The sequence below is a fragment of the Pipra filicauda genome, unplaced genomic scaffold, assembly GCF_003945595.2.
Source record: "Pipra filicauda isolate LSUMZ 115617 unplaced genomic scaffold, ASM394559v2 scaffold124_size2119055_pilon, whole genome shotgun sequence".
Taxonomy (NCBI): domain Eukaryota; kingdom Metazoa; phylum Chordata; class Aves; order Passeriformes; family Pipridae; genus Pipra; species Pipra filicauda.
The window spans coordinates 221,574-246,827 of record NW_024103707.1 but is presented as its reverse complement, the minus strand read 5'-3'; the positions used below and the strand labels follow the sequence as shown (position 1 = coordinate 246,827).

Here is a 25,254-nt window from a genome sequence, read left to right as displayed (position 1 = left end):
AATAATAACAGGTAGAGGGAATGAGGAGAAGAATAATGACAGGTAGAAGATAATAACCTAATCAAAGCAAATGCAGCATCCTGACTTAGGTACTCCAGAGCTGCCACAGGAGGACAAACAGCCCACTGTCCAGGTGTGAGGCTTACTAGATTAGTTAACAGCAGTCTCTCCCCAGACCACCTTATATACTGCAGGAGGTGGGGATGAGATATTCCTGCCTACAGTAACATGGGACTCAATAAGAGATGCAAGGAAAGAGAATATTGGGATTGCACACACCTTACTACAGGATGTTTAGAGGGAGAGCTAAAAGTGGGGAGTACAATGAGATGCTTAGGAGCCAAGTGCTGGAGAATACACTGTTCAGACTGGGTACCTGCAGACACAAGGTAGTTGTGAGGAACCAGGAGGTCCAAGCCAGCCACCTGAATGACCAGGAGTCTAAGAGTCAGACACATCTGGACCAGCTACTAGAGGAATACATATGTGCTTCTGTGTCTCCAAGTTTGCCAGAGCACAAGACAAGTGCAAAGAACAGAAGCCACCTACTGGTTATATTGAGTGCCTACTGTTAGCTACTGGAGGAATCCAGACTGCCTGTTTATATATATATATGTATGTATGTATGTATGTATTGTCCACTACCAGGTTTTCACTCCAATTAGTCAGAGAAGGGAATAAGATTAGCTGCATGTTATGTGCATGTGTGTCTATCTGGAGTACATATTTGGCCCTTCTACTGGCTGGACCTGGAAACATAAAGCTGCCATAGCCTTGCTTCTAAGAAGTTACAAATTTGGCAACTCCTAACAAAGATGACCTGAGATCTTGGTAGCAACTTCTAAGGAGAACTTAATTATGTACAAAAAATGTAACAGGACAAAATGCTGCCATGTATCAGTTGGTGAATTGCTCTGCTGTAGGCTAGAAATTATTTATGAGAAAAATGGCAACTGAAATTTTTCAGCACTGATGCTAAGCAAGTTCTGGGAAACAAACTATGGGAAGATTTTTCCAATAAAATTCATTTGAATAACCTCATGTAGAATAATAAAGGTATTTTATTGATTATTTATTATTATTCAATGAATTTTATCTTATTGAATTAAAAAAAAAAATCATTTTGGAGGAACTCCTTCCACTCCACTCCACTCTACTCCATCCACTACAAAAAAATGCTGCAAAAATAAAGTGGATTATGCATACATTAGAAAAGCATACGTACTACACCCTGAGATTAGGTCAGTTGGTTAGATTATGGTGCTAATAATGCCATGGTTATGGGTTCGATCCCTGTACACTTAAGAGTTGGCCTCTATGATCCTTGTGGGTCCCTTCCATCTCAGAATATTATGTGATTCTGTACTTATAAATGCACTTTTGCATCTTGGACACCACTGAACAATAATTTCTTGTGCAGTTCTATATTTTCTTATGTTATACAAATTGAGATGTCTAATAACCTTTCAAGACTATACTTTGGCACTACAGATTGCCAGAACAATTGAGAATTCAAATACTACATACTTACACTCTTTATCTGCACAGAAGTGATTATTAAACCATAAAATTTAAAATTATGCTACTTACCTTGTTTTTTATACCAAATTCATAGACAACTTCTTTCTCTTCATTTCTCATTATCGGAATCTTTGAGATATTGCCAACATACACGTGTCCTTTAATAACTGGTAACAAGTCAAAACAGGACTCAGCAACTTTCTTTAATGCCAAAGAAACTTTCTGGCAGTCAGGATCAATAACCTTCTTTATTGGTAGTGATGCTTCTAAACTGGAACTGTGTGATGAATCGCTAATTTCACTGCTTTTACCATGGAAAGCCTTCTGCATTTCAGAGATTGTATTTTTAGTATTTCTGATAGCAGCAGTATCATTGGGCTCCAGCTTTGGTGGTTCACTATCCAACCTCAGTCTCTTGGCACTTCTTGGCATAGATACCTGCAATAGTGTCCTTTTTTCAAGACGATTTGATGAATTTGAAAACAATTGCTGATTTTGCACATCTTTGTCTTCATCTTTGCTACTATCAGATTTCAAATTGCTCCCAGTTTTAACAAAAGCAGTTGATGTAGATGCAATTGCTTTGAATCCGCATATCTGAGACACAGGTCCTGGCAAACTTTGGCTCTCTGACAAAGCACATCGGTTAAGTTGAATATTGCCTTTCAGAATGTTTAGTGTCCTTGCCCTTGCAGACAGCTCTGGATACATAGTGTCCAATATTTTCACAGAGTTCTCTTGAGGAGCACCTGGACTAGCACTATCAGCTGCAAACAGAGGAAATCTTCCTGGAACGGGAAGTGCGTGCTTTGGAATGGAAGTACAAAATTTCAAAGGTGAGGAGCAAATCCTTCTACCTACTGCCACTTCTGAGGGTGAGGGAGGAGAAAATAAAAGAGCAGATTTTACTGTTGGAGTATCTGTTAATGGAGAAATGAGAGGAAGAACAGGAGTGTCATGTAGTGGGGATATCAGGCCATCAAGAGGGGAGAGCAAAGAGGATTGACCTGTAGAAGACATTACTGGGGACATGATACCAGCAGTTTTAGGAGGACTGGAAATCAAAGGCAGTAGCAAGGGGGGCAGAGGAGGACCTATCTCTTGTCTAATTTTATTTATCATCTCAGATGAGCATTTTGTTGGCATAGAAGTATCAGCATTTGTAAGAACTGGCTGAGTAACTTCGAGAGTCTTTGTTTTTCTTCTACTTTTAAACAGTCTCTTTGATAGCTTGGTATGCATTACTTGGGCAGCTGTCTTGGTAGAAACAGTAGAGACTTCAGATGGTTCTTGCTCTTGGCACTTAAATTTATTGCTCTTTTTGAGAGCACAAGAATCTGATTCCAACATGCATAACTTCTCAAATACTGTCTTTTGTGGCTCAGAGGGTTGCCTAACTGTCTGACAACTGCACCTAACATCAGATAGGGCTGGATTTGGAAGATACTTGAGGAAAATTTTTTTTCTACTACTACTATCTATGATAACATCAGTGTTGTTTTCTCTTATGTTGCAAGAGGCGTGATTATTATTATATTCTTCAAACACTGAGACCCCCATATCAACACTGCGTAGTAGACCTTGTTCCACATTTGACTGCAGTTTTGCAGAATCATTTCCTTCTAAGAAATTGCCAAGTGCTAACACTCTTGTATTTAATTTACTGGTTTTTACAGTCAGCCTGCAATTTTCTGAGAATCTAGTTAACATCTTGCATAGTGGTAACCTATTTTTTGAAGCACTTGGCATCACAGGGCTTTCTTTTGATGTCACAGCTTTTAAAAGACTTTCCTCACTGTCATTGATGCATCCAGCAATGTTAGAATCTATGAGTTCATTATCACCCTCAGTATTTTCAGAGGTTACTAATATAAACTCCCTTTTCCAAGAGGCTGAGTCTTTAGGATAACCCTCCCCAGTCACACTTGGCCACTCCTTTGCAGTATCTCCAGAGCTGTTTGGTTCACAGCATGTATCTATATCCACCATAGTGCCTGCTTTTAGATGACTAACTGTAAAAGTATTTCCTGGGTGCATCACTGAATGAAGTTCACACAGCTGGTAATCAGCATCAACAATTGCACCAGTTTCCAGACCACCCACTGCAATTCTCTTGGAAGCTCTCAGTTCCTTTCTGAATATGGGACCACATTTAGAACATTTCACATACCTAACTTTTTGTATAGAACAGTCTTTCTCTTCAGAGTCATTGCTCTGCTCTGACATATCAAAATCATTTTTACACCTTTTAAGGGCATTTTCCCTAGATCCCTCAGAACTATTCAGTTCTTTGCTTTCTCCCCCAGCTAACAGTGAACCAGTTCTAGAAGGATCTGTTCTAACCTCCCATGTAGAAGGCCTGCATCCTGATTCTTGACAATCAAACTTTTGGAAGAGAAAAGCATTCTTCTTATAACAGTTTGCATCCAATATCTGTGATTTAACAGATGCCTGAGGTTCTTTATCTACTGTTTGCTCCTTATCTGGAATTTTCACTTCGTTTTTGTGTACATATCCCCTCTCAGGGCAGCCCAGTTCTTTGCACATGTTGCCTTTTTCAGCAGACAGGATATCAGCACTCTCTTCCAAGCTTTCTGAAGAACAGTTAAATGTACTACCCATAACACAATTTGTATCTCCCTTGTTTTCCCATGTACAGGAAAAAGCAGCCTTTCCTGTGACATTAGTTTCAACAAAACCAACAACTTTCAGAAGACTGAAATTTAGATCAGGAGGCCTTGTGGATTCCAAGCCAATTCCTACTTGCACAGGAGAATCTGTTTCTTCATTATTTATACAGTGATTCTTCAAGTAGTCCTCTTGAGTAGAAAAAGCCAAGCCACTTTTATAATCCGTTTCCGAAGCAGGCTGGCAGATGATCCCTGAAAAATTATTTTTCTTCACAGCATTATTTTCAGAGTTAAATGAACTGGAGCAAGTCTCAGTCACCATATTTAATTCCCCTTTTATTTCATCACATTTAATATTTTCAGTTATCAAGAACTGATTGAGAGGTTTTGCAAACTGTGCCTGAGAAGTAAGATTACTTTCTACTAAGATAGATTCAATAGAATCTCCTCTTGCTAACAGCTCACTGCTTTCCTCTCCAAAATCTTCTGGATTAACTTTGAATTGAGTCTCTCGAGATTCAAACTCCCTAAAGTTTTGAGTTTTGGACTGCTCACATTCTAATGTACTATACAAGTTTTCAGAGTGTTTTATTTCACCTTTCACTTCTGTAAAATCTAACACAGAGGATTCACACTTAGCTACACTGCTTCCTGCATCAATAATGCATGCTCTCTTTGGTAGTGCAAGTATACTTCCCAAGTCTGACTTCCCTTGAGATAAATTACTACAATTTTCTTCCTGATGTGGTTTGCTTTTCATATATCCCCCCTTCTTTATGCCTACTAACTTTCCATTTTCTGTACTATGCAGTAACTCTGATGATTCAGTTATTTTTTGAACACTTCCTCTGTTAAATTTCATGGCTAGTTCAATAGTTGGAGCTCTGGTTACATTCATGTTTTCACTTTTAAACTGTTCATCTTTTGGAAAGGCTGACAATAAATTTCTGATTCCTTCAATAGCAGATATAGGTAAGTAATGCCTAGAGACTTTAACAGTCTCTGGTTCACATTCTCTGCCCACTTCATCTTTTACTGTTTGCACATGTTGTTTCTCCAGTATCTCTTCACTGTCATGTTTTATTTCAGAGCACTGAGAGTGTGCAGAGATCTCAATAGCTCCAGCCGTATTAGTTACTTTGATTACATTTTTTGATTCGTTTTCAACAACTTCATTCTGCATCAACATACCAGATTTCTCCTCAGAATCTTCACTTTGAAGCACAATGCATTGCTCAGCTGGCAAATGAGTTACACTTTGTGGAACAGATACTTTCCTGGGACTTCCTCTCTCTTCTAATAATCCACCTCTTTCTGCTTTCATTAATTCACCATGATTTTCATGTTTACCCTCATTATCAACAGCTCTGATTAAGGTTACATTCTCTTTTGTTTGCTCACTACTTTTTTCCATCTGATTCTGAGACTTGGAACTTTGTAACATAACATTAGCTAAAGAACCTCCCTCTTCACTGTACATGTTCTCACTATCTCTTTTCTGTTCTTTAATGTTTTCCAGTTTGTGTACTGTTGCTTCTTCTCTGTTCTCAGCTTCTATATTCTCAGAATTCTCCAAACAATCTTTGTTAGTTTCCATGTTTGTAATAAAAGTAGCAGCTTCAGCTAGCTTTATTTCAGCCTCTCTCTCCTCTTTGCTTGACATCTTTGGACTGATACAAATGTTCTTTTCATTCCAACTCAGATTAAGTGAGATTTCTGCATCAAGACCATGCTCACATGATTTACTCTGTCTGTTGCACTCCTCATTGAGGCTGACTACATTACAACTCAGAGGCTGAACTTGGTCTTCTTGTAAAATATCTTCTGCTGCAGAAGCACTGCAATCACCTTCTTCATCACTGGAACAAGTGACTTCTCCAAACAACATATCCTTCAATGAAAAAAACAAAGTTAATAATCTAAACCCTGGTATCAGTTTTAAGATCTCCTTCTGTAAACAAATGCACTGGTGGCCCTGATGCAGTGGTTTTTGAGAGATTAAGGCTGATAACATAAATTACGACCTTCTCCATCATTGTTTTTCACAGCAAATGGAAAGTACCTCTGTTAAAAGATTTCTTTACCTATTTACTTGCATTCTAAGATTACTGGAAAACTGCATTTGAGTAGCATTTGACTTTCAAGCTCTGCAATTTTGCTATGAAAGCTATGCTTATGTTTGAACGGGAGTTGGGACTATGTCTGCAGCATTGGGAAAATAAATTATTACAGCAAGTTGAGACACAGGCGATTGTGCTCGTTTTGGCTGAGGTAGTTAATTTTCTTCACAGTAGCTACTATGGGACTATGTTTTGGAGTTGTGCTGAAAACAGTGTTGATAATATATACATGTTTTTGTTATTGCTGAGCAGTGCTTGCACAGCATCAAGGCCTTTTCTGTTTCTCATACTGCCACACTGGTGAGGGTGCTGGATGTGCATGTGAAGTTGGGAAGAGACAACTGGGACAGCTGACCCCAAATGACTGAAGGGATATCCCATACTGCTATGGCATCATGCTGAGTATATAAAGAGAGAGGAAGAAGGAAGGGTGGGATATGTTTGGAGTAATGACGTTTGTCTTCCCAAGTCACTCATGCATAATGAAGTCATGTTGTCCTGGGGATGGCTGAAGACCTGCCTGCCCATGGGAAATGGTGAATGAATTTCTTGCATTGCTTTGCTTGTGTGCGTGGTTTTTCCTTTACCTATTAAACTGCCTTTATCTCAACCCACATATTTTCTCACTTCTACTCTTCCAATTCTCCCTAGCGTTCCGGCTGGTGGGGAAGTGAGCAAGCAGCTGTGTGGTACTTAGTTGTTGACTGGGGTTAAATCATGACACATATACTTCCCAAAATTATCTTTTGCTCCCTTCCACTGGCAGTATGCTACAAGGTAAAAAATAGTATTCATATGAATCTAAACACACAGAGACCCTTTCAGTGCATGAGTAACTAACGTAGGAAAAAAAAAAAGCCCAGGAATATAAAATCATTAGTTCTGCAGGAATTTTAAGACCAAGTCAGTGCCAAGTCTGATGCATCCTGAAACTCACCTGTGTAGTCAGTGGTGAAAGTTGTACTGGAGAAAGTAAAGCAGGGAGAGGCCTGGCCCAATTCAATATTTCCATCACATTTCCACCTGAGCCCTTTTGCTCCTGATCAGAGAAGCCTGAAGTGCTGTGCTCCCCACCTGTCTGTATTATCACATCAACATTTTTATCCTCACTGCTATGCAGACATTCTTCAATAGTTCTGTTCTCAACACAATCATCTCCAAAAGGCTCAGTACTCGCTTGAAGTTGCATGGCTGTTAGAGAATTTTGCTTTACAGCACTTTCCACTGAAGAATACCAAGGTAGTGTTTTGCCATCACACTTCTTGATCTTTTGGTGGATTTGTAAAGTGTCTAAGACATAAAAAAAATGTTAAGAATATTTCCCCTCCAGTTTCTCTTTACAGAGATAATATATAATAGTAATAAAAATGCATTACCATATTTTAAAGTGATGGTTCCACAGAAGATCTTAATGTCACTTTCAGAAATACTTTCCTTACAGAGATGAGATGCTATTATTCACAATTATTTTTTTCATGAAAAAGGCATACATGTGTGCAAAGAGCTTCTTCTCAAACACTTTCTGACTTGTCATTAAGACTATTCCTCCTAATTTTTCTTATCAGGAAGGGCTGTTCTTGGTAGGACTGAAGGTCCATACAGCTCAGTGGTTTATTTCAGTCTTTCCCAGTAAGTCATGGTTATGAAAAGCAGGACAAGCATGCAGTGACATTCCCCATTCAGGCTGTAATTCTCAGCTTAGAGAGCAACCTGCACCTGTACTTGCAGGCCAGTTACAATTATACCCTGCCATAAACACAGTAAGGGAGTTTTTAGCTATATTCCTAGTTTATGATTTAATATTCATGTGCTTTTGAATTGTTTCTTCTTTGAATTTCAATATCGAGTCTAATCATACAAGATTTTGTCTTCAATGATATAGCTTAGTCAAAACTGTATCCTCAGTAGAAAAGTCTCACAACATACCTATGCACAAAGGAGTTTGAACCACTAAGACAAAGAGCAGCTGACAACCATTCCAAGACAGAGTCAACTATACCAGTTTTACACAGTTATTCTAACAGCAAGAAAGCATGTCCAAATTCCTGTGTGATTCTTTACATTGTACATTTTTCTTGCTACTTTTCAGATCACAGTTTTTACTATTACACAGGAACTGATTTCTTATGTATGCAGACAAAACACACTGCCCCAGAAAAGTCTAAGCATTACAGACAAATAATTTAAATTGATTATATTTGTGCTAAATACTTTCAAAAAGGAAAATATGGCCCAGTTTTTGGAAATTTAAACTCTATGATTTTATAAAATGAAAATATTACCTCCAAGAAAACAGTAGAAATCAACAATCCCAAAACCCGGTGTGTCACATGGAACTTAGGATCTACTCTGTAATATTTGCAATTCTTGTATGACATTTTATGTGTGATCTTGTTTACAGTGCTCACAAACACTACTGGACACCGAATTAGCAGTATTCAAGCAAGAGATCAAGCCTATTCTGTGTACACCTGAGTACCATCTGCAGTGAACCACTTGGACCTTGTGGCTAAATTTTGCCTTAAACAAGCTGTTTTAGAATTAAAGGAGAAACAGCTGTTAAGCAATGGATACTGCAGAAGCAGGGTACTGGGTTTTTTTTTTTTTAATGGCAGTTTCTCTCCTGCACTGCACAGCTGCAAAACTCTGAAAAGTTTACTCAGAACTTTTGCCAGGCACATGCAGACACACACACACTCAACCCCTGATGCCACCAGACTTCCGGAAAGAAGACTGTGCGTGCCCAGAACCCCTCCTGGAGGAGGTACTGGGGCACTTATTGGAAGAATCAGGGTTATAAGAACCCCAATTTTTGATGCCTATGTGGGCCCCCTCCTCCGATGGACTAGGACTGTGTATCACAACCACAGACCACAATCACCCATGCATCACTGGAGCTATGGGTAATAATATCTTTCTGCCTCTAATCTCTCTGTTTTTCTCTTTTCAATTTTTCTCTCTTAGGATGATCATACACTTCAGAAGTGTTATACACTTTCCAATCCATGTTCCAATCCATTACGTTTTTTTCCCAGTTATGTTTTCAAAGCAGTTGTTCTAATAAAATTCATTGTTATATTGGTTATTTAGCATCATTTTGCTTTAATCCACCCCAAGGGATCCTTTAACAATGAACCTGGCTGCCCTGCCTTAGAGGCGAGTCACCGCACCATCCCACAATAAGAAGAACAACACATGCACAGAGTGGTTTTGAGCAGAGGATGTATTGATTTAATTGGCAAAATTCGCACTCTGTTGGAAAATAAAAAAGAATAATGTGCTTCATTATTGCTCTGTGTTAATCCACTACCAGAATGTGCAGAGATACTCCTGAAGCAACATCAATGTTAGTATCATATTCAAAACTATTAATTTAATAGGTCAAAATAACCTCCCCAGCAATCAAAAACCTCTAAGCACATTCTAATATGTTGGTTCCACTGAAGGAGTAAATTAGAAAAACTGACCAATAACCCTATTTCAAAGATCCATCTCAGTCACTTCATGTAGCAACTCCATATCAAAATCTCAATTGCTGCAATGGACATGAGGAGGAGAAGGGAGAAACTGCTCAGCCTAAACGACCTTATCACCTCATTTTCCCCAATGACAAGTAAACTCTGCTATCTCTTTTGCATCTTACAAGTTTTAAGATCATATATTGTTTTATAAAAGTATTTATAAGCTACAGTCACATAGAGCTTCCCGGATGTTCTAAATTTTCTCATGGAAAACCTAGATTTCTCTTACAAAATGAGTTCCATTAGATGATCCAAGAGAAAAGGAGATCCTACACAAGCAGAAACAAAGAAGGAAAATTCAGAAAGTGATTCTCTCTTAGGTTTCTTTCATGCTGCTTTGTGCCAATCAGTTCAAAGCTCAGAACTTTCCCCACACTGAAGTGGGCAGCAACACAGTTACATATTTGGCCCCTAGAAGAACTTAGATAATTAGGAAGTTTACTTTTCATGGTGAACTACACAACAGTACTTTATCAGAAACTTTACATCCTATCTATACTCTCAAGATCAGTTATACACCTACATCAGGCCCAAGAACACACCATCCATTGAAAAGTTTCCTCTAAGAAATGGATCAAAGATTTCTGACTAACTAAGAGATTCTCCATCCTTCTCTACCCATCCCTTTCCAACTGTGGTGGGGGAAAAGTTTTCCCCTGAAGCTATAAAATGGTAAACCCCTAGGGGGTGGTGACCCTTGAGGTTTGAGCTAATGAGTGCTTTTGCAAAATATAAACATATCACAAGCAGACCAGAAAAGAAAGTAGTTGTAGTTGTTGTTGGAGAAGTAGCCATGTTGTAGAGCCACGAGGAGAAAGGGCAGGAGCCCACAGGGGGCTCTGGCCCCCCCAGCCCCTGGCTGGGGGGCTACAGGGACTTGGAACAGTGTAAGACTGGGCTAAGTACCTGTAGTTAGAAAACTGGGGGATGTTTCTCCACCGTCAGCAGCAGCAGCGGCAAAAACAACACTGGCTGGAGAAACTGGCAGAGAGCCAAGAGATAAGGGAGAAGCAGGAGAAACAAGCATGCAGCTGAGCAGGAAGACACAGAGTTGTCTGAGAGACGAGAGTCAGCAACAGAGAGAGAACTAAGCTCTACAGAGACAGAGTTTTGGAGTAAGAACTGAACCAAAAACCTTCAAACTCCTTGGAGACCCCTCCTAGAAGGGAGGGGTGAAGTGCAGCAGCACTGCAGAGAGGAGCTGAGAAGCTCAGGCGTCCTGGAAGCTGGACCAGGATGTCCAAAGGAATGCAGAGGAGGGCTTTCACCCCCCCCACTGCCTTGAGACGGAGCACAGAAGCTCTGTAGGGGAATTTGAATCCCCTGAAGATAGGGACCGTCACGAAGACCCCTGCACTTCGTGGTATGATGTAGTGAAGTGACCTTTGTCCCGGTGAACACAGCCTACGGAAGAGAAGACCCTCACTTGGAGACGAGGGCCACAAGGGCTTGGATACCCCCCTCGTGTGTACTGGCAGAGATCCAGCTACAGCCGCTGCATGGAAGAGAGAGAGAGAGACTGCTGCCCTAGAGACACTGCTGCTCTTAGAATAGAAAGGATCTCTTCCTTCTTCCCTCTTGGACTTTTATTTGGAAGGGAGAAGAGATTTGATTCATTGTAAATACTTTTATGTCATGGTAGAGATAGTTAAGACTGTATATAATGTATTGTAGTATTTATTTTGTACAGTCATTGTAATATATAATCCCTTCCCCCCATTTTGAGTCTCGTGTGATGTCTGGAAAACCCCTCTCACACTGGGTTGAGATGTGGGAGAGGGGCTTGGACTAGGGAATTGGATTTTGGAGCTCTCAAACCATGACACCAACCCAGTCCCTGATAACAGTGAATTTCTTTAGGAGAGATGCTTTTCTCATAGTTTCCTCTTTAACTGTATGAAGAGTTGTCAAAGCAATTTTTAAAAGTTCAGGATATGGCAAGTTTCTCTATTGCAAATGTCAACTCTTTGGCACCTTGGCCAGAACTTCAGGTCTGGGAAAAGCCCTACTGATATTAACCTCATCTCATTGAAAGAATCCCCTTAAAAATCATATTTCACAGACAAATTTTACTTTATCCAGGGAATGTTTTATTATGTCACTTACTGAAATTATTAAGTTCTCTCCTGAAATCTACAACCTGGAATCTAGTTCATATAGCTTCAAACCCTTACATTGCTGCCTCTTCCCACTTCTGAGAGAAGATTAAGACTACTCTGATCTGAAAACTCCATCAAAATCTATCACATACTGCTGTGAAATACCTTCTTGATGTTGAATGGACAAAAAAGAGCAGAGATGAAATAAGCAGTTCAATGCTAACATTGATTGCCTTGGTACTAAACAAATTAAATTTCACAACACAAAACTTCACTCCTGATTATCCCCATTGTAGGGCAATTCACTGTTACAAGTTGTCCTCTCCTCGCTTCAAGCAACAAAGCAACTTTCTGAAACAAGTCTTGTGGTTTTTTCCTCTCAAGAAGGAGCAGATTAAGATGTTAGATATTTTATAAAAATAACTAACCTAGCCATAGAATCTCATCTGATTTACAGCAAAATCTCATCACAGTGACTGCATATGGATAACTATTCAGATTAGTTTTTTATTACACTGAATAAAATGGAGGTACAATGAAGAAAATGGAGGTAACTGCTTTGTAAATTTTACAACCCAATTATGTTACCATGTGTTTGTCTCAAACTAAAAAGAGCACCTGCATCCCATAATTCACATTATATACTACAGAGTTTCTAATGATATAATAATTACAGTTTAAACATGCGGTGAGTTTTGACTACTTAAAAAGAGTCAAAACAGCTGATATGAAAAGAATTTGATTTTTCAATTGCAACAACAGATTATGATAGTTTTTGATTAAAAGAGTGTTTATCTGGCTGTTTAAATTAATATCTGAATTATTTTCAAATATGCTAATCACACGTGTACTTGACCAGGTAGTCACCAAGGAAAGTATTTAAGTCTTTCAAAAAAGTGTTACGCAAACAGTACTCAACTTGAACCCACCTTCTGTGACAGTCAGTCTTCTTTTTTCAGACCATGTCTTATCCTGAAGAGAAGCTGAAAAAAAGTATCAATATTTATTTTTGGTCAGAAAAAGAGAGCGCTTCAAGACAATTTCAAGACTTTGCATGCCATCTTACCCAAGACAGGATGATTTTCCTCATTCTCTCTTTTTCCTGTTGCACTGTCAATGCACATCCAGAGTTCTTCTAACAAGAGCTTCACTTTTACTGTAAAAATAAATAAAAATCTTTATTTAAAATAAATTGAGAAAATTGTATTAAGAATTTGCGTTTCTTTATTTTTACTCAGAACACAGACATGCCTACAGCAAAGTACAACATACCCACAACAACAATTAAGACAAGGTACAAGCTTCAGAGAAAGAGAAATGCTAGATCCTGTACTGGCCATATCCACAGGGAAGTCTAAAGGAACAGGGGCAGAATGCTCTAGCTTTTCCTTTTTATAGCAAGCACTGCAAAAATTAGTAGCAGCCCCTGGAGTGAAATGTAAAAGTAGATTTGAATGTAGCACTAGAGAAATTAAATAGCTTTCTAAAACAACTCAACTGACACAAACATAAATGGGGGAGGAAAACTTCTAGGCAGATTTATATCACATTTATGCTCACTCTTAGTCTTATTGTGGAGTAATAGCACCATGTATCTGAATCAATTATCAGACCCCAACATTAGAAGACCCTGTCTAGAGTCCTAACAGCACCATTGCTAGGTGATGTCAAACAACCTAGTTTCAGAGACAGAAGGGCAGGGGGATGAGGAAAAATAACCCAAAACCTCAGTAAAATACACAAGCACCTCATCCACTTATGCCAAAACTATAATCAGATTCAACAACCAGAACAGAGACTATTGTTTTTGTGCCAATTCCGTTAAGTCAAAGGTCACACCAAACTGCAATTGTTTTATGAAGAGGCATGTTAAAAAAACCTCAGCATGCAAGAGGAAAAGCTGCAAAAGTTTGCTTAGTGGCTATTAACAACGCTAACATTTTCTCATTACTAATAAACTCGTCTCCTATTTGAAGGTTAAATTTGTGCTCAGGTATTAATTTTCCTGTTTTGCCATGAATTAAAAATGAAAAAAACAAGTTGAGTACTAATTCAGTACAATTCAAATGGAAGTAAAAAAATATGCCAAGGCACACAGGAACTGACAAGGTCTACCTTTTTCAGAAAATTTAATTTCTGCAACAAACTAACTGCAAAGCAAGAAACAGAACAAGGAGGTTCTTTTGCCTCAAAATCACCTTCAGAATATCAAAACAATTCAAAGGCAATACCAACATTTTAAAAGACTGAAAAAATACAAAAAATAAATTTGCTTCAAGTTTGGCCTCAGTACTTTAGAGGAAGTTTAGAAGGAATTTGCTCCATTACAGTTACATTCAGATTATTTGTAGCATGTATTTTAGATCATTAGGGAAAAAAAAAGTCAATAGGACAAGATACAGCTATAACTCCTGGATTTCCACTTGATCCTCATACAGAAATTGTAGCATATTGTACTCCTATTTTGTCCTTTATGATTGCAATGAGCTTCAAAGACAAAGGGATCATGTGTATTTTTCTCAGTGTTTGCATTCTGTTTTATAATTGCACATCAACTGACTTCACATATGCTCGTGGCAGGCTAGTCCTTTTTATGAATCCAGTATTTTCTTTACTGCAAAACTGAAAAACAGTCACCTATTATGTTAGTCCTTCATAAGTGTAACACACTCATATCAACCACATCTGCTCTTACAGCATTTCCGTCACTATCCTCTGTTTCCAAAATGCAACTCCAGAAGAGTTGCAATAAATTCATAATGATTGATTCCACACAGAGAACAGTCTTGCAAAAAGTCTTACCTTTGTCTATATCTGTTTTAAGATCTTCACTTGAACTCTGGGTCTCTGCATGCTTAACTATTAAAAAGAGGAGAGGTGGAAAGAAAATGTTCAAATGGAAAAATACCACATACAAATCTGAAGGCAATCAAAGGCAAACACCTACCTTTTCTGCACTTTTCTTTAAATACACCATCAAGTTTTCCCTGTTAAAATTAAAAGGTATTAATTTTTTATGCCATACATAGTTTGTAGAGCATCTACTCTCAATGAGCATGAAATCTAAATCAACATTTCAAAGGTCATTCTTCAGTTGGAAAATTTCTCTCTCTTAAGGTGAATTGCTATGTTTAGTTACTCAATACTCCCAATAAATGTAATTTTACTGTTTCAGTATCTCTACTACCAGCAGCTTCCTTTCTTTCCTCTAGAAATACTTAAAAAAGCTTCACCCAAAGACAAGGAAAGCCTTACTTGTGCCTTTTTAAGCTCCTTTTCAAGCCTTTTCTTCTCAGTTTTCAGTTGTCTGAACTCCTGTGTATGCTTTGTTGCAGCCTCTTCAAGAAAAATGAACCAAAATTCAAGTTAGAAGCTACACTATGATGACCACTAATTTAAGTAGTGCCCGTCACTAGTTTGCAAATCAAATTACCAGAAAAAAATAAATATATAGTGTGAAATAAAAAACTACTGAAGTTATATTTTGGGTCATTAAGACAACAACACATGCATACAAGTATGTTGTCTTCTATTGCATGATTACTGTTCTGAACTACTGCAATACATTTATAAGTTTTCTCACTTACATGCAAGAATGAAGAGTGGGTCATACTGTAATGATATTGTATTGTAGAACAATATAGACCAAGTGAAAAAATGAAATAAAATTAAGAATGAGGTGCAGTGGGTTTTTTACACGTTTGATTCTCTTATTTAAAAGAGGGCTCTCGTTCAAAGATGAAAACACCACAGTCAGCTGCATTAGAAACATGCAGATAGCACTCAATACTAATAAACAGAGAAGAGGGACCTTATCTCTTAATGTCTAACAGACACCTTGGAAGACTGCAGATGGGTGGGAACAGAGTACAGGGTAGGTAAATGAGAATTGAATGTGAGGTTCCCAGAACAGTAAAGACAGATGGAATTTGCCTGCTGATCAGATCAGGTCACAGAAGAAAGCATATTAAAACAAAAGGTCTTAAAAAGGCATCAAAGGTGATAGGCTGACAAAAAACAACCGTGGCAAAATTTCATATTGACAAAAGATATGAGGTCTGGGATATTTAATGAACACAGAAAAAAACGCCAAAACACATAAAATAGTCACTAAAATTGGACCTAACACAAACTCTCAGTATTTTGTTCTAGTTCTGGCAGAATTTGAGTTTTTGGAGGCAAGTGTGTATAAAAACCTAGCTGTCCTAAAATGGAACTCCAAAATTCTCATCAAAATTAACACCTTGTACCTGTACTTTAGAGCAGGATTTGGGAGGTTTCTAACACTAAGATACAAGTCTCTCAGTTCACTGTACTTTAAATGTTGGTAAGCACAGCCGTAAGCATGCGATGAACACAAATATTTGCCTTGCCAGATGACAGTACAAGTGAAGTATCAGAAAGTTTTATGCATATCCATCTTCTACCAGAAAACAAGAAAAACACAGTGCCATGAGGCAAATGCTTTATCTCTACTTAAACACAAAGCAAACAAACAAACTGACCAACCAAAATACAAGTGCCAGAATATTTAAAAATCAGAAAATACGCACCAGGATCACCATATATTTAAACATTATTACAAACATGACTAGAAGAATTCTGCCAGGATTATTAGAACACGGGAGCACATGCCCATTGAACTAGACTTAATTAGTTTGAGAGGAGAACAAAACAATTCTAAGGAACCAAGAACAGCTTTCCTGTAGAAGAAGGTATGAAGAAGATGGAATGAGACTGTTCACTGTTGTACAGTAGATATCAGGCGTAAACTGAAACACGAGAGTTTCCCACTGGTTATAAGGAAAGACATGTCAGTCATGCAGCAAATCAAGTTGCCTGGACAGGCTGGTCAGACTCTATCCTTTGAGGTTTTCATGACCAGAAGCTCCCTTCCAACTTGATTTACGTCATGTGCCTAAGATACTCATCAGAAAACATTCTGCAGGAAGGCTGATGTAATTCCACACATTATGGCCCTGCTTTGCTCCTTGGAGCCTCTGAGTTTAAGTCACAATTACTTCTTGGGAGAGAAAAAGAACCAGGAGATTGAGGTGAACAACAGTACAGCAACACAATGTAGAAAGTTACCTTCAAGCTTCTTCACTTTTATTTCCAGTTTCTTTCTCCTGTTAAAAAGAACATATTAATAGACCATTTTTTAAATAGAATTATGTTGCATGAAAAGCCAGAAAAAAAATAAACCCAGCCATTTCAGAAAAAACACACTCCCTATACCCCAGGACCTGTAAGACCAACAAGTACCTGAAGCTGAAAAAAATAAATCAGCAGCATGTTGCTGACTTTCTCACACAGACAGCTATATCTGAGTTTGCTTTTAAGAGGGTCAATCCACTAATCCAGGTACATAAACATGCCTTTAGTTACATCTTGGAGTTAGAAACGCAACAGCAGAAAACCGGTCTCTGTTTTTTTGTATTTCTATAATGTAATGCAGACAGGTTAGTTTTACTCCTTAAAAACAATTAAGACTTGCTTACAATGAATAGTATCTAAGAAATGAGATAATCAGGAATAGCCTTCAGGATCACTCATGTCCCACAGCTTTTTGTTTACAATATCCAAGTGTTTACTAAAGCCAAACCGAAACAAAAATAATCACGCATCCTGAATAATTTTGACTTCAGCATTTCCAAACCTACCTTATATGTAAAACATACACAGAACTGGAAAATAAATAAGTAGACAAGTAAATATTTTTATTATTTCCTTCTGTTAAATCCCAATATCCCATAAATTGTTTTTAAACTGTTGTGACAGAGAACTCTGTCCTGAAAAACACATGCTCACTGATCGCACTCATGAAGCAGACCACAGTTCATCTTTCTCCATATTAAAACCTGTGTAATGGATTGAGATTTACAGCCTAAGCCTTTTTGGATGTGCAGGCTTTAATTATCACTTCAGACATTAAGTGGAATATATTCGAAAACTCACTCATAAACGGGATGATGATTGCCCACCTTTTGCATGTTCAGTAGTGTCTCAGTTTCTGCCAGTTTTTCCCGGTCAAGCTCACCTCAGCTTCCACCATGGTCAACTCTTGAGACCCTCCAGTCACCCCAGAAATGGAAATAGTCTCTGGTCCCACTATTTCCCAATGGAAATAGTCTCTGCCCTCTGCCCTTTGAGGGCATTAACGTACACTGAGCGCCAGTATCAACCAAAGCCTGGTATTTCTGTGGGTCTGACGTGCCAGGCCACCTGATCCACACAGTCCAATAGACACGGTTGTCCCGTGCCTCTACCTGGCTAGAGGCAGGGCCCCTCTAACATTGATCTTCATCCTGCCAATCACCGTTTTCCTCTTGTGAATACCAACGGGAGGTACCTTCTAGTGGGTCAGATCCCTGCCCGCAGGATACTGGTACGGCACTCACTTTCACAGACTTCCCTTTTCCTTTCTCTTTCAACTCTTGTACTCAGGCTGCTAGGGCCCGAGTAGGTTTCCTGTCCCACCGTCTCATGTCTTCTCCATGGTCAGCTAGGAAGTACCACAACTCAGTTCGTGAAGTCTGTCTGCTCTCTCTAGCTGGGGAGCCTCTGGTTCTCACTGGGGCCATATGGAAATTGTTTCCCTCAATCCTCTCTTTCAGTCTCTCCTGTTTATCTTTCAAGCCTGTAGTTAATTCCTTGAGATTCTTAATCAGTGTCTCTACAGTGGAGATGCAGGCCTGTAGTGGTCCTTTGATCATACTGTCGTACAACCAAAGTTTATTTACTATAGACATCACTGGCTCCTGCTTTTCCCCAGCCTGCAATGATGTCAGGTAACCTTTATGTGTGGACGGCCCCATGCGGGTGAAGCTCCACGACATCTGTGGTGTACACTTAACTCTATCAGGATCGTTGATGGGTTGCCCATCCCCTCCAAACAATACTTCCAGCAGTGCTATTTCCCTCAGATGCAGGATCCCTTATTCTATGGTCTTCCAGCCCGTGGTATAATGATCTGCCTGCAAGGAATCTCTGTAGATGAACCTCTTCCTCACACCGTCCAAAAGCCGTGCCCAGAGAGATAGAGACTTTGATTCCCTCACAAACGCCTCCTCAGTACCCACATCCTGGGCAATAGATCTCAGGAACCTCGCTTCACCGCCATCAAGGTTTATGGCATCACCTGTAGAGTCCCAAACTTGGATCATCCAGGCCAGAATGGGCTCATTTGGGCGATGGGCAATGTCTGTCTGTAAGCTCCGGAGGTTGTTATACGATAAAGACTCAGTGATGATTTCTGGCTCCGGAGCAGCCGCCTGTGAGGGTCCTGCCTCCCCATCATCATCAACTGGGCGAACTGATTTGGTTTTATGTTTCTTCTTCTGGATAGGGGCAACCTCCATTGGCTTGGTCTGCCCCTTTGATTTGGCCTTATCCTGAGTCACCTTGGTATTAGGTATTTTGTTTTCATCTTTTCTTTTTCCCTGGAAGTGCTGCACTATACCGAGCAACTTCCGGTAGGCAATGGACAAAACCCCACATGCAGCTGCCAACTGCCTCTCCATGGATCCATCACAATCTCCCTCCCTCACAGCTTTCATTATGTTTGTAGGGTTCAAGGGTTGTTCAAGGGTGAGTTTCCATTTTGTGGGAGCTGAGCACCTTTCTAGGAATTTACCCATGTCCTCCCATAATCCATGCCACCCCTGGGGCAGGCTCCTGGACGCCTTCTCGGTAATTTTTGGCCTTGGCTTCATATATTAGGTATACTATAATGGTACAAACTAGGATAGAAAGCCCAACAAGTAAAACGTCTCTGACATCTAAAGAGGATTTAAACTTCCCAGAGGCCATTGTATTGTATCCAAAGGGAAACTGAATAAAGGGTTGGGCAAATACAGTCCCCTTTGCTCCTCCATAGGAATGGGTGCTATTATCCTTAAAACCCCAGAGGAAACAGCTTAGGCTAGAACAGTAATGCATCCTTGAGGACATATTCCAGATGAAAATCATAGGTGCTGAGTTTGCTGTATCATACACCCAATGCACAAACTCAAAGGTACTTATCGCAATGAGAGTACTAGTATCTGAACTGAAACACATTGACAGGTGGGACAGATACCTTGGCATGGTTATATGCCAGAGGAAACCAACAACCCCTAACATCATGGTGCCTACAGGTTCAAAACGCGTGTCAATCACACAAGGGGTTCAAAATGTGTGTAACTCACACAAAGGGTAGTTATTCTTTTTCCACCTTTCCTCTTTCCAGGCCCCACATTGGGCACCAAAAATGTCTCAGTCCAAAGAGACTGGAATGTTTGCTAAAGAGGATGAGTTATGAGACAGACCAAACTCCTCTCTCTCAGCAATTGTAAATTCAAAATTAAGGGGCTTTAATCGAGGAAGTGTGGAAAAACAGAAGAAATAACAATCCTTTATAAAAGATATATGTATATTGGCAAGAACAGTAACAGAACACAAAAAAAGACTAGACAATAGTCCTGTACCCAAAAGTCCTCTTCAAACAAAAGGAGAAGTCTGAATACTTCTCTGTCTTTTAGCGCAGTTCTAATCACAGTTGGCAGGGGGTGCTGTTGGATTGTTGGAGGTGCAGAGCCTGCAGTACTCTGTGTTGGCCTGCAGGGGGTGCTGTTGGGTTCTGGCGGTCACCACACGGGAAGGGGGTCTGGGGGGGTGGTCTCAGGTTGTGGGAGAAACTGAAAAGAAAAATGGGGACCCTTCCCCCAATGGAAGAAGGGGGAAAGGAAAGCAGTCCACCCCCATGGAACTCACTGTTGTCCTCAGATGACAGTGTCTCAAGGCTCCTCCTTTTTTTCTCCCAGTAAGCACAAAAAAAAAACCTCTCCAATGAAAACGCAGCAGGTCCGGGCTGGAGACAAAGACAGATTGCAAGCAGGTCGAGGCCAGTAGTCAGGGCTGACCAAGATGAGAAGCCAGAAAGACAGGCCTCTAGGCCTTTTCTCCAAAAGCACACACGCAAACCCCATCTCTGTCCCAGAGAGAGAACCCAGAAAAACTGACCTCTCCATCTCCATGAGCTGGGCCAGCTACCCAAAAAAAAAATCCCAAACTCTTCCCCCCCCCCCCAGCCTTCGATGGGCCATTAGCTAGGAATCCGGCTTTGCTGGCTAGACCTTTTGTAAAGCTAATTGACCCTCTTCCCCCTTCCCATTCAAACTCCGTTTTTTCTTACAGTGGAGCAGGGGAAGGAAAAATTCCCTCATTGGATTTATAGCCTATAACAAGTAGTCAAAGCATTTATACTATAAAGTAATAGACCAATGATCTTGTGCCTTCTCAGCCTGAACAGGTTCATACTTACTTCTCTATATAATGACTTTGACAGTCAAGCCATAGATGAGAATTTCAGAAAAAAATTGCTCATAAAACATCTTTGCAGAGAAAAAAAAGGGGGGGAGAAGTTGTCCTTCAGAAAACAGGAGGTAAACATCTGATTCTCTGTAGATAATCTTCTAAACAATGCACAGAAGCACTGCATCTACAGTGCGTGGATAGTGGAAGCAGGGTCAGTTGACATGGGAAGACTACAGAGATGCTGTTCGCCATTGAGGGAGAAGATTCATGCAGCCAAAGCTCAATTAGAGTTCAAGCTGACCAGTACTCTAAAGGACAACAAAAAGGGCCTTTCAAAATATCTTAACAGCAAACAAAGGATCAGAAATAACATTGGTCCATTGCTTGATGAGGTCAGTCACATCACAAATAGGGATGCAGAGAAAGCAGAGATCTTTAATGCCTTCTTCATCTCTGTCACTCATCATCTCTCATCAACAATGGGCCCTGATGACCCCGAGACTTGTGCTGGAAGACCATGACTGGTAGGGTGATAAACTCCCAGACAACTCTGAACCTGTTCAAGATTTGCTGCTCCAGGTGGACACATATAAGTCTATGGAGCCTGACAAGATTCATGCCAGAGTACTAAAAGAGCTGGACAATGTTAGCACAGGACCTCTCTCCATTATTTTTCAATGGTCTTGAGCATTTGGAGAGGTCCCAGTCAACTGGAAGTTGGCAAATGTTCCAGTTTTCAGGAAGGGTAAGAAGGAAGACTCTGGTAATGACAGGCCTGTCAGTTTTACTCCAGTTACTGGTAAAATGATAGAGAAGGTTACTCTGGGAGTTACTGAAAAACACTTGAGACAATGCAGTCATTGGTCTTAGCTAGGCTGATGAGGGGAAAGTCTTGTTTAATGAATTAATTTCCTTTTACAAAAAGGTCATCCATCCTTTTGATTAAGGGAAGTCAGTCAATGTGAGGCTTTTTGGATTTTAGTGAAGCTTTTGATATGTTTCTCCTTCTGGACAAAATGACCAGCATCCAGCTAGAAAAGTCCATGATACATTTGATGGCTGATGTGTCATGCTAAAGGAGTTATAGCAAATAGGGTTACATCAGGATGGTGCTCAGTCACTAGTGGGGTTCCCCAGGACTCAGTTCTGGGGCCAGTGCTCTTCAATGATCTGGATACAGGAGTCAAATGCGTAGTACACTAAGTAGCTCTGCCAACTGAAATTAGAAGGAGCTGTAGATTCTACCCTCCTACCTTGAGGGTAGAGAGGCCTTACGGAGAGCTCTGGATAGACTAGAGCAATGGGCAATCACCAGCCATACAAAATTTAACAAGGGCAAGTGCCAGATTCCCCATATGGGCCAAAGTAATCCTGGTTATGCACACAAATTGGGGGATGAGAGACCAGAAAGAGATCTTGGGGTTTTGATCTATGGTAAGTTGAATATTAGTCAACAGTGCTACCTGGTAGCCAAAAGGGCCAACCATGTCCTAGCATCGCTAGCTGGTTGAGAGGTGACTGACCTGCTGGTACACTGCTCTGGTGCAACACCCCTGCAAGTACTGTATGCAGTTTTGGGCACTACAATATAAAGACATCAAACTAGTAAGAGTGCATCCAGAGGAGTATGATCAAGATGGTGAAAGGTCTCAAGGTCAAGACTTACAGGGAACAGCTGAAGTCACTTGGCCTGTTCAGCTTAGGGAAGAGAAGGCTAGTGGGTAACCTCATAGCAGTCTACAACTTCCTCAGTGGGGAACAGTGGAAGGGAAGGTGCAGATGTCCTCTCTCTGGTGACCAGTGATAGGACAGAAGGAAACAGAATGAAGCTCTGTCAGTGGAAGTTCAGGTCAGACATTAGGAAAAGATTCTTCAGTGAGTGGGTCGTCGGTCACCAAAACAAACTCCCCAGGGAAGTGCATCATTGGCACCAAGCCTGTCAAGAGTTCAAGAAGCATGACAGTCTTAGTCACATGGTTTAGCTTTAAGTAGTCCTGTGAGTAACAGGCAGTTGGACTCAATGCTTCTTACAGGTCCTTCTCAACTCAAGATAAAAATTCTATGATACAAACAACTAAAAAATCTGAATAACCAAACAGCCACTAAGTGCCAACATTATCATTGCAATGATATTTACAAATTAAGTAGTTACATTTACAGGTGCAGTAGTATACTAATTTCATCAACACCTGCAATTACATTAAGAAAATAGGTAGATATTAAAATCTAGTGATTTACAAACAGCAAGGTTTGTAGATAATACATTTGGACAGAACTCCTCTTATGCTACACAACTCAAGTGCACAGAATATGCCAAGTTGGAAGGGATCCACAAGGATCATCAAGTCCAACTTCTGGCCCTGCACAGGACCATCCCCAAGAGTCACACTCTGGAGAATTGTCCAAACACTTCTGGAACTCTGTCAGGCTTAGTGCTGTGACCACTTCCCTGAGAAGCCTATTCCAGTGCCCAGCCACCCTCTGGGTGAAGAACCTTTTTTTAATATCCAACCTAAACCTCTCCTGACACAACTTCAGGCCAGTCCCATAACATGGGAAATGCAATCCTTGTAAATATTCAAATCTCAACTAGACAGGGTCCTGAGCAAGCTAACTTTGACACTGACTCTGAATGACAGATTTGATCAAAGGACTTGCGAGATAATTTCTGACCTAAATTATTTTACAGTAACTGTAGATTAACAATAATTTTATGAACAATTCACTATTATTCTGCTTCTGAAGAAACCCAGCTTTCAAGTAACTGAAGTCATATGACCTACTGCTTAAAATACATGAGCATCAGAGCTATACAAAATAGCTACAGCATCACAGAATTAAGGCTGAGGTTGGAAGGGTCCTCTGGAAGTTATCTTGTCCAACACACCATGATCAAGCAGGGCCACCTACAGCTAATTGACCATGTCTAGATGATTTCTGAGTATTGTGAAGATGGAGAGGACACAACTGCCCAGGGGAAACCTGTGAAAATACTCAGTTATTCTCACAGCAAAGAAGAATGTTTCCTGATGTTCAGAGGGAACCTTCTGTGTCTTAGTTTTTGCCCATGACCTCTTGTCCTGTCACTGGGCTCCATGGAAATGAGCCTGGTTCTAGCTCTGTTGTCTTTACACCCTCCTTTCAGGTATTTATAGACACTGATGATATCAGCCCTGAGACCTTTGTTCTCCAGACTTAGCAGTCCCAGTTCTCTCAGTGTTCTGTCAGTGCAGAGATGTTCCCATCCCTTAATCACCTTCATAGTCCTTCACTGAACTCACTCCAGTATGTCCATGTCTCTCTTGTACTGAGGAGTCCAGAACTGAACACAGTACTTCAGGGGTGGCCTCACCAGTGCTGAGCAGAGGAGCACCTCCCTCAGGCCTCCCTCCCTGCTGGCAAAACTTTGCTTATTGCAGACCAGGATACCGGTAGCCTTCTTTGCCACAACGTGTGTATCACTGGCTCGTGTCTGACTTGGTGTCCAGCAGCATCCCAAGCTGCTCTCCATCTGAGTGGCTCCCAGCATGTACTGGTGTGTGGGGTTGTTCCTCATCAGGTGCAGAACTTTGCACTTCTTGTTGGACTTCCCAAGGTTTCTGTCAGCTCATTTCTTCAGCCTGTCAAGCTCATGCTGGATGGCAGCACACCCCTCTGGTCCATCAGCCACTCCTCCCAACTTTGTATCATTGACAAACTCACTGAGATATGTTTTGCCCCATCATGCAGATCATTAACAAAGATGTTAAACTGGACTAGACCCAGTATGCGGCCCTCACTGTCTTCCCACAGGGTACACTGCTACCTACTGGTCTCCAACTAGACTTTGCACTGTTCATTACCAACCTCAGGGCCTGGCCATTCAGCCAGTTTTCAATCCACCTCACTGTCTGCCCATGCAGCCCCTACAGTACCAGCCTGAGGGGCTGTGAGGCTCTTATGGGAGACAATGTCAGAGACCTCATTGAAGGACTGGAAGACAATAGCCACTGCTCTCCCCTCATCTACCAGGGGAGTAGATCCCAGACAGTCAAGCATTACTTTCCCTTGGTGAGGCCATGCTGTC

At 40.4% G+C, this 25,254-nt stretch overlaps 1 protein-coding gene across 5 annotated transcripts in view; it reads right to left on the bottom strand.

Annotated features, from left to right (window-relative positions):
- The window catches only part of ICE1 (interactor of little elongation complex ELL subunit 1), a 42,975-nt gene that overhangs the window by 10,835 nt on the left and 6,886 nt on the right, over positions 1-25,254 (bottom strand). For 4 of the 5 annotated variants that reach the window (XM_039389097.1, XM_027722412.2, XM_027722415.2 and 1 more), the window contains 8 exons: positions 16,983-17,020; positions 15,147-15,229; positions 14,839-14,878; positions 14,694-14,750; positions 12,958-13,047; positions 12,821-12,874; positions 7,209-7,561; positions 1,591-6,042 (listed from right to left, as the gene is read on the bottom strand). In XM_039389097.1, the coding sequence (XP_039245031.1) occupies positions 1,591-6,042; positions 7,209-7,561; positions 12,821-12,874; positions 12,958-13,047; positions 14,694-14,750; positions 14,839-14,878; positions 15,147-15,229; positions 16,983-17,020 (5,167 nt within the window). Of the gene's footprint in view, positions 1-1,590; positions 6,043-7,208; positions 7,562-12,820; positions 12,875-12,957; positions 13,048-14,693; positions 14,751-14,838; positions 14,879-15,146; positions 15,237-16,982; positions 17,021-25,254 lie in introns of all 5 variants that reach the window. The other variant, XM_027722413.2, reaches the window with a different exon arrangement.